Raw genomic sequence first — 10,022 nt, 5'->3', positions numbered from 1 at the left:
GATGGATGTCCAGAGCAAAGCTCTCTCCTAAACCCTGCAGGTGTGTTTGGGTCTGGTGTCCCTGACAGCCTGTGACAGGGATCACCTGAGCAAGGGGTGTGCGTGCTTGCTTTGTTGTGCAATCCCAAACCCAGCAGTTGCATTTGAAATCATGACCAAATCCCACAGAAGTGCTAAAGGGTTCCTGGCTGTTTTGCTCTGTTTTCCCAGAACCAGAATTACCTCCTGCTTGCTAAATGTGTTTGAACAAAAAGAAGAGTGTCCTCCTGCTTGCTAAATGTGTTTGAACAAAAAGAAGAGTGTTGAGGCCATTTGAGAAGAGTGCAGGTGCAGAGCATGCTGTTAGAGCTTTGAGGCTGACAGCTGAGGGACCATTTCTGCAGAGCTCACAAGGCCCAATGTCTCTGGCCATGTGTCCTGTAAGCAGCCCCCAGCGAGCAGAGGAATGGGCTGTGGGAATGGCACTTGCTGAGCTCTGGTGTCCCATCCCAAGGCAGTTTGGCACAGCCCGGCTCTGTCGCCCCAAAAAGACTCGCTCCGTGTTTGCTGTGGCCTCCTGCCACAGACTCCTCCAGTTAAAGGTCTGCAATGTCCCTTCAGGTGGCCACGAAGGAAATGAGTCTCAGAGAGCAGAACAGGGAACGAGCTGTGAATGAGATCCTGGTCCTGAAGGACAAGAAGAGCCCCAGCATTGTCAACTCTTTGGACAGATGAGTGCTTCAGGTCTCATCCCATGCACAGCCCTGTGTTAATCTTTCCCGGCATCTGGAGTCTGTAGCCTGTTTTGAAAAAGCCTGACCCGGCCACATCTTCCCAAAACAGCAGCCTGGCAATTCACTCCCTCCATGTGCTTTTGTTGCTTTGGTTTGTTTTTCTCTTCAAGCTGACCCTGTTTTCAGTGTCTTGCAACAAGTGCTGATAAACTGCGGCAGAAATTATTTCCCTTGTGTTGGAGGTTGAATATTTTCTTTTTCCTTTTCTTTATTTGTTACCAGTGGCATTTTTCACATTGCATTGCTAAGAAGCGCTGATGGCTGGGTGCTTGAGACAGCAGGGAGGGGAAATTCTCTCTCACTCAATAGATCGATAGATCTGAGCCCTCAGACAGTGAAGGTGGAGCTGCTGCTTGGGAAAAGACCTCCCTGCTGCTGCAGAAGTCCAGCCTGGTCCTGTTTCTTCCAGTGTGGGGTGAGCCCCTGCTCCCAGGAGCAGCCACTGAACTGGGACGTGGTTATCCCCTGCCTCGCTAAAGAGTTCCTGATCCATCCCTTCCTGTCTTCAGCCACAGCTCCGGAGTTCTTGATCCATCCCTTCCATCCCTTCAACCACACCTCTGGAGTTCCTGATCCTTCCTGTCTTCAGCCAGGGCACTGGAGCTTCTGATCCATCCCTTCCCTGTCTTCCATCCCTTCAACCATACCTCTGGAGTTTCTGATCCATCCCTTCCATCCCTTCAGCCACAGCTCTGGAGTTCCTGATCCATCCCTTCCATCCCTTCAGCCATAGCTCTGGAGTTTCTGATCCATCCCTTCCATCCCTTCAGCCACAGCTCCAGAGTTTCTGATCCATCCCTTCCATCCCTTCAGCCACAGCTCTGGAGTTTCTCATCCATCCCTTCCATCCCTTCAGCCACAGCTCTGGAGTTTCTCATCCATCCCTTCCATCCCTTCAGCCACAGCTCTGGAGTTTCTCATCCATCCCTTCCATCCCTTCAGCCACAGCTCTGGAGTTTCTCATCCATCCCTTCCATCCCTTCAGCCACAGCTCCAGAGTTTCTCATCCATCCCTTCCATCCCTTCAGCCACAGCTCCAGAGTTTCTGATCCATCCCTTCCATCCCTTCAGCCACAGCTCCAGAGTTTCTCATCCATCCCTTCCATCCCTTCAGCCACAGCTCTGGAGTTTCTCATCCATCCCTTCCATCCCTTCAGCCACAGCTCCAGAGTTTCTCATCCATCCCTTCCATCCCTTCAGCCACAGCTCCAGAGTTTCTCATCCATCCCTTCCATCCCTTCCCGTCTCGGACAAAGCCGCCATCACCACGTGCTCCCCGAGCCCGCCCCACAGCGCCCCCTGCAGCCGCGGGGGGATCATCGCACCTGCCCCACCCACCAGGAGCCGCCACCGCCCCTGCTGGCTGTGCCCGGAACTGCACCAAAGGGGAAAGTGCCGCGCTCAGGGAAGCTGTTCCTGGGTTCCTGGTTCTGTTTATTATTAAGGCTGTGGCTGTTGTTGTTTGTTTGCCTGGTTATACATACCGGTAAAGAGCTGTTATTTCTATCCCCACACCTTTGCCTGAGAGCCCCTTAATTTTCCAAATATAATAATTCGGAGGGAGGGGGTTTGAATTCTCCATTCCAAGGGAGGCTCTGGCTTTTCCCTGGCAGACAGCTGTCTTTCAAACTACGACAACACCATTCACAGAGATAGTTTAATATAAAAGTTAGTTATAATAGTTGTAATATAAAAGCATTTTAGCATTGCACAGTCTCTATTTTAATATTTCAGTGAAGCCTATGATATAAAATCGATTTGTTACGCTACCTTTATGTCAGCTATACCACGTAGCCATAAACTGATAGACTGTGTTATACCAAAAAGCAGCTGAAAGGAATTATAAATTGCAACGTATCAAAATCATTGTGATCAATAACAAAGGGCAAAAGCCGATACATGAATGTGAAAGCCAATATTGTATTGTCATTTATAATGTTATTTATGTTGTCACTTATAACCCGGCTCTACTGCCTCTCCTGCAGGGCACTGAGAGGGGAAGTTCATAACTTGCAATTCCTAAAACAGATCCGACCCCACTGATCTCTCCTAAAAGCTGCTGGAAATCTTGCAGGGTGTTGACACTGGTTCCAAGCTGCATTTTCTGTGGCTTGATTGTTTGTTCTGTCGTCCCCCATCCTAAATACTTCCAGGGTAGGATTTCTTGTGTTTCTGAGGTAGAAATTTCCAATCCAGCTTTTTGAACGTCAGTGACGACACTGTCTCGAGCCTGTTCCATTTCTTTTTGAGTCGGTTCTGCAACGAGCAAGTCATCCTTGTAATGTAAAATCCTTGACTGCGGATGTTTTTGTCGGGCTGGAGACAAAGCAGGCACCACAAAATATTGACAAATTGTGGGACAATTTTTCATCTCTTTGACGTAAAACCGTCCAGTGGTTCTGAACCAGTCCCTTTGCAGTGGTTCTCCTCTATTGATGGCTGGAACCGAAAAGGCAAATCGAGGAACATCCTCGGGATGCAGTGGAATGTTGAAAAAACAATCTTTTAAGTCGATGACAACACGAGGCCAGTCTCTCGGAATCACTGAAAGAGAAGGAAGCCCAGGTTGTAAATGCCTCACATCCTCTATCATTTCACTGATCTTCCTCAAGTGCTGAAGCAATCTCCAGGAGTCAGAGAAGTCTTCTTGGGAATGACAACAACTGGGGAATTCCAGGGACCATTTGTGCGCTTGATGGGGCCTTGTTTTAGCTGCTCGCTCACTAATTTCATGAGGACATTCAATTTTTTCTGTTCAAGAGGCCACAGATCCATCCAAACGGGCTGATTGGTTTTCCATGATAACCTAATAATGATAACTTAATAAAAAGTGGAAGGCATTGCTGTGGTTTCCATTAAGAATCCACTTTCATATTTGTTCCCCACTGGGACAACACATCTCTCCCCCATAATGTGATGGGCCTCTTCACCACGTAGGGACGGGTTTTTGCTGTCTTTCCCTCAAGACCTGTGACAGTAATCATGAATTCACTCTGCATAGAGATTACACCTCCTCCAATCCCTGTGAGACTATGCATGGGTGGCACCAAATTCCAATCTTTCGGCCAAGACTCATAAGAAATCACGGTGACGTCTGCCCCCGTGTCCAGTGTGCCCGTAATCAGTGTGGCAGGTGTTACACCAGGGCATTTCTGACTTTCATTACTGCATGTCAGACGGCATGTCAGCATCGGCTGCGCGTTGCCAATATGTTTTACCCAACGGCCATGAGAGTTAAAGCTCTCAAAAGGCATTTCTTGGTATCCAGCTCGCTTATTTGTGTTCATTGGCAATACAATAGCAATAGCTATTGGCATTTTTGGTTGAATTACCATTGGAGCCTTGTGAGTGAAAGCTAAAACCCTCAGCTCTTCATTACAATTTGCTGAAATGACAGCTGGAAGCACTGAAAGTCCAAGACTTTCATTACTCTCCTTGCCTATAATTAGAAAGTCTTGCCGTTGCTGCGAAGTTCCCGTAACTCCTGTGGGAATGCATTCATAGCAATATTTTTTTAAAAAAGTTATCGATTTGGAAGTTGCCAGTTCACATCGTGCCCCTGGGGGTAATAAGTTTGGGTCACTTGGGAGATCGCCAGCGGTTTCACCAGCTGCACCTGGCTTGGGTTTTCCCCAGGTACCTTCAGGTTGTTGAGGTGTTCCTGTGATTGAGCTGCCATTATTTGTTCTGCTACACGATGGCACTGGGCGCTGTTTTTTGCTCGGCGTCCAAGTGTCCTCGATGGCTTCTTGGCACCTCTTGGCCACTGAGTGGCCACCGGGGCCACCAGAGCTGCCATAGGGACTCAAGAGGAGGTGGTAGATGACCTCAAGCCTCCTTAGCAGGTGACGCTTGTTCTGGCGGCTGCTGGCCTCCCACAGCTGCTGGAACTTATCCACTGCAACCACCAAGGCCTCAGGGACATCAGTGGGCACTTCCTTTTTCCCCTCCAAGGCAGCCTCCATGTCATCGAGCTGGTCGTGCAGCTCCCAGGAGAGCTGGTCGGCTCTGTCACACTCAACCACCAAGCGCCCCAGCAGTCCCACGGCCACCTCCACCTGCTGTCCCCTCCTGGTGGCTGTCCCTGCCTGGCTGGTGGCCACCATGGCCTCTTCCATGGCCTTCTTGGCTGCATCCACCCTGGCAAAGTGTGCATCCAGCATCAAGTCCAGCTTATCCTTGTCCGGGGGCACTGGTGGCTGTTGGGCTGCGGCCACCGGGTTGTCACCAGCTGTCTCCCAGCTGGTGGACTCATCCTGCAGGTCCCCGGCCTGGGCAGTGGCAGTGGCCTTGGTAGTAGCCTCGGTGGTGACCTTGTTCTTCCAGTAATCGAGGAGATTGGCGGCATCCTCAACCAGCCAGTACCAGCTGTCCTCAAGCTCGTACACCGACTTCCGCCAGCCTTTGACTGCAGCTCTCACATCGGCCCAGGTGGCCCCTGGGGTGGCCCTAAGGGCAGCCACAGCCTGGCCCAGGGGGGTGACACTGCGCTGGCGCAGGAAGGTGACACTGTGGCGCTTCAGGGCCTCGTGGAGGCGGCAGGTGAATCTCCTCAGGTCTGCGCATAGGGACCTTGGGTACAGGAGTGGCCACGTGCTCCTGCATGGTGGGGTGATGATGGCCACCAGCTCGCCCAGAGTGGCCACCACATCCGTTATAGCCTCCAGCTCCTGGGGAAGGGACAGAGGAGGTGGCAGGGACCTTGTGGCACTTGTGGCCTCCTGGGGTGGCCCCTGTGCCCTCCTGGGGTCCCCTTTGTCCCCTCCCTGGAGGGCTCAGCTGTCCCCTCCGTCTCTTGTCACCCACTCGCCCCCCCGCCACACCCCTGCCACTCCCTGCCCCCCCCATCCCACCATCCCCAGTCCCCTCCACTCCTCTGTCACTTCCTCCCTTCCTGCAGAGAGGAATGACAAGATTTGTCTTTACAAACAAGCCCTGGGTCTGCTGGTGGATAAAACCAGCACTGAGAGATAAGAGAAACAATGGGAAGGATTCCACTGACTGATGAATGGAAAAGAAGATACTTGCCTTTACAAACAAACCATAGGTTTGTTTGTAAATGAAATTGAATATTAAAAGATGAAAGCAACAATGGGGAAAACCCATAAATCCCATAAGAATTAAAAATTAGGGGTGTTATACATTAAAAGGGGAATCTTAGGTTTCAGGCATTTCGGGAAGCCTGTACCTCTCAAGTACCTCAGCCAATGGGGAAAGAGACAGGGAAATGTGGCTAGGAAATTAGGATAAAAAGGTGGCTGCGTCCTCCGAAAAACTGAGAGACCCCAGGGGAAATGCCCCATGGCCTCTCCCTTTATTCGAATAAAGTAAAAGGACTCCTCTGTCTCCTTTTTGGACATAAACCTCTGGTGTTCGTGGATTAATTTCCTTAACAATTTAATTTTCTTAACACTGCCATGCCTGTCCCATCCCCTTGCCGTGACCCCCTGTCCCCTTGGCCACCCCCTGCCACCACCCACTGTCCCCCCCACAGGTCCTTTGCCACCCTCATCGTCCCCTGTGCCACCCCCACGGTCCCCTCTGCCACCTTTGGTCTGCTCCACACCTCTGTCCCTTCCTCCTTCCTGCCACAACCTCCTGTCCCCTTTGTGACCCCCCTGTCCCCTCCTGCCACCCCCCGTGTCCCCCCGTCCCCTCTCCCACCCCTCGCCGGGATTGTCGCACCTCTCCAGGCTCCATGGCCGCTGGGGACACTCCGAGGGACGGGGGGGACACGCCCGGGTGACACTCGAGGAACGGGCGGGTCCAGGTGCGGCCCCTCAACCCCCGCCGGTCCGGCCCCCGCGCCCGCCGCTGTCACCGCCGGGGTCACAGCCAGGGGACAGAGGGGACACAGGCAGCGTGTGCAGGCACTGCACCGCACCAGAGACAGCGGGCAGAGCTGTCTGCCCTCCCATGGGGTGAGCAGGGATTTCTATTCCAGGGTCTCTCTGGTTTGGTTCCAACCTCTGACTCATCTGCAGGACATCCTGTACTCACATCCATGTATTTTATTTCTTCTCGCGGTCTCACCCTCCCTTTCAACACTTCCTGGTAAATTAACTAATTCCTCTCTGGCTGTTTGGAGGTTACTTTTGGTTTTGTTCTTTGTTTTTTGTAGAAAAATGCCTCTTGCTGCTGCTGAGGACTCCAGGACGGTGTAGATGAATGTAGACGAGAGATCTCTGAAGTTAGGTTTTAGAAGAAGGGGTTTATTGTATAAGACGGGAGGCCTTGCTCAGAGCCGCCAGGCGCAGCTGTAGCATGGCCTTGGAAGGTGGGGGTAGTGAGAGATAAGGAAATTCCAAGAGCAAGATGCAAGAGGTAAACAAAGAGATAAGAGGAGAGAAGAAACAGAAGAGACAGAAGAAACAGAGAAGAGGCAGAAGAAGAGAAGAGACAAAAGAAACAGAGAGAGGCCCACTCTCGCAGCCCCCTGATAAGGGGTCTCGAGGTGGGCTGTAACAGGGTTGTGCCAATGGGGTTACAGATACTTGATACTTCAGGGGGGTGTTACAAGTGTGGGATGAATCATACATTGGGGGTTGTTTTCCTAGGCATCCAGCAGCTAGGACATCTCAAACATCAAAACTTACTTTCAATTCTATCTCACTTACAGGTTTCACATTCTCAGAATCTAAGCAATCATATTTATAGGGCTTTCTGGCTTCATCCTTCCCAACATCTCCCCCGTTCTTATTAACAACTAAAACGCTGGACACTGTCTTACTCATTACTTTTGGCACACACTGAAGTATGCAGGGAACCACTACTAAAACTACAATTACTACTATTAAAACAATCAAACCTATCTTACAAAGTTCCTTTAGCCAAGGTGCAAAGCTCAAACCATCAAACAAATTGTCTAACCAGGATGGGTCATCTATTGTAATTTGGCCAGCTAAATCTCTCAATTCTTGCAATTGTTTATGAATGGAAACAGAGTGATCGGATAAATTCATGCAGCACAAACCTTCAAAATCCTCACACCCATGTCCATGTGCCAGAAGAAGGTAGTCAATGGCAGCTCTGTTTTGTAAAGTGGCATGTCTGATTGCTTCTTCATCTGTTAGCAAGTCACTGATCATAGTAGAGGTGGCATTTACTTCTTTGCTGAGCCAGCATCCTAACTTGTTTAGTTGTTTTAGGGCAATTGAGGAGCTTAGCTGAGGCAGGAAAATGCTAGCAGCAATTGACTCCCCTGAGTTCCAAGGATGGAAATTACTATCACAGTTGCTCTCATATTGATGTCCCCAGGAGGATCTAATCCTCCTGCTTTTCTTTTTGACTACCTTTTTGACACTGGGAGCAATTATTGTGAGTTGTCCCATGGCACAAGGACCACCATCTATTTTTGAAGGTATACCTTGCCAGGCTCTGTCTCCACAGATGAGCCCTTTAGGAAATCAAATAGGAAGTTTGTTAAAACGATCTGCGTGGGGCTCTTCATATATGAGAAGCTTAGTTTGATTGCACAAAGAAGTCATGTTACTATAAACTGGGTGATAAGGGGTAACATTTAAATGAGGGCCATTTTCTCCTAGGAAATGAAAGTAGTAACAGGTGCTCATAGTTAATGAGCCTAGGATTTCTAGCTCTTGGAGGTCAGATTTATCAACTTTAGAATTATCAATATAAGTTTGGTGTTTTTGTCTGGGCGTTGGGGATATGTGATGATCATCATATGGCCAGTATTTGTCAAAAGTAACATTGTCAAAACCTTTTGGAAGGGGCACTCCAACCAAACAGGTCGAAAAAGGTTTGTCAGGGCTTGTGTCGGATAGACAGATGGTGTCAGAGCCTGCAGACTTGGCCAAAGCAACCCAGACATTTGTCTTTGGTTGACTTAGGTAAAGCTTCACTACGAAAACTAAAACAAAAGAACAAAAGTAACATGCAAACAATAAAACTCCAGTATTTTCTTGGGCTGTTCTTGGCAGATCATCTTCTCCTGGTGATTCTGCACAGCTCAGGTCTGGGTGCTTGCTTCTTGGTTTGCAGAAGTACTGGCTGATGTGGGGGTCTCAGCGGGCTTAGATGTGTGGTACTGCTTCACATTCTTCACTGGGACCCATTTGAGTCCTCTTTCTGTGGAGGCAAATGCAAACCTCTTCCCCCATGTTACAGGATTATATGGTCTTTCTAACTGTCTTGATTTTAAATTTTTAATTGAAACTGGGGGGTGTACTTTCAGTTTTACCTTTTTAGTGTTCAAGAAATCTCTGTAAATGTCAGGGTGAGGCTCTTTTGCAGAGTTGTTCAGAAAATTATAAACATACTGAGCTTTCTTCAGTCTCTTTTGAGGTGTAGCTTGGGCTTTCCCCCTTTTCACTTGACTTAAAATGCGTTTTAGGGTTTGGTGTGTTCTTTCTAGGGTATTTTTCAGCAGTTCTTTAAAATATGGAGAGCAGATGCCACTGTCTTTTATCACTTTTCGCAATTCTTTCATGTCTTGAGATGGGATAGGTGTCCATGTTCTGGGACCTCTGGCTTGCTGGCTGAATATCACAGGCATGGCTAGAAGATTTAAATTTTCTTCTTTGCAAATTTCTCGTGTGACTTCATGCCAGTCTGACAGTTGAAGGTCATCAGAACATTTCTGGGGACCTTCCAAAATCGGGATTTGTGTTGGTGGATCCTCAGTTTTGAGAGGGTTGGCAGCTGCAAGGGCAAAACAGTTCTCTGTCTGTCCTGTATTTGTTAAAGTGGCTGTCAAATTCCATTCTCCCCCTTCTCGTTGCACGGTTTGTGTGCGAAGCTGTGGTCCAGTTATACAAGATGGTGTAGAATCATGTTGTTGGGCTGCATACAGACTCTGTGGCAGGTGAAGGGCGGCTGGAGGCTGCTGTGGGGATGGCGCGGGAGGCGGAGAAGGTGCAGGAACTGCAGCAGGGACCGTGGCTCTGGCCTCAGGAAGGAACACTCGGACGTCTGCAGGCACAGGAGACCTCGGGGCCGTGGCAGGGATTTCAGGAGCGTCGCTGTGCGGCGCGGACGAGTCGGGCTGGGACGGCACTGCCAGCCTGGTGGTGGCCGTGGCCCTTGGCGTGGCCCCAGCAGGAAAGGGAGGGCTGGCTGGGGCACGCCTTGGAGCAGGGACGGGGCGCACATGGCGATCCGCCGTCTGTGCTGTGGCACTCAGGTGCTGGTAGCTCGCAGGCTGGGCCGGGGCACGCCGCAGAGCAGGGACTGGAACGGGCTGCAGCATCCGGCGCGGTGCGGGGCTGGGGCACTGTGGCAGAACACGCG

General features: G+C 50.2%; 1 protein-coding gene across 1 annotated transcript; it reads right to left on the bottom strand.

Annotated features, from left to right (window-relative positions):
• Positions 1-292: 292 nt before the first annotated feature.
• On the bottom strand, positions 293-6,588 carry LOC120747928 (uncharacterized). Its single transcript, XM_040053988.2, has 2 exons — positions 6,459-6,588; positions 293-5,443 (listed from the first exon to the last, which is right to left on the bottom strand). Exons 1-2 carry the CDS (start codon positions 6,471-6,473, stop codon positions 3,629-3,631), a joined length of 1,830 nt encoding a protein of 609 aa, XP_039909922.1. The 5' UTR covers positions 6,474-6,588; the 3' UTR covers positions 293-3,628.
• Between the last annotated feature and the right edge of the window lie 3,434 nt (positions 6,589-10,022).

This window comes from Hirundo rustica, unplaced genomic scaffold (genome assembly GCF_015227805.2).
Source record: "Hirundo rustica isolate bHirRus1 unplaced genomic scaffold, bHirRus1.pri.v3 scaffold_307_arrow_ctg1, whole genome shotgun sequence".
Classification (NCBI taxonomy): domain Eukaryota; kingdom Metazoa; phylum Chordata; class Aves; order Passeriformes; family Hirundinidae; genus Hirundo; species Hirundo rustica.
Note: the sequence above shows the minus strand (reverse complement) of the source record. Positions and strands in the feature narration are given on the sequence as shown.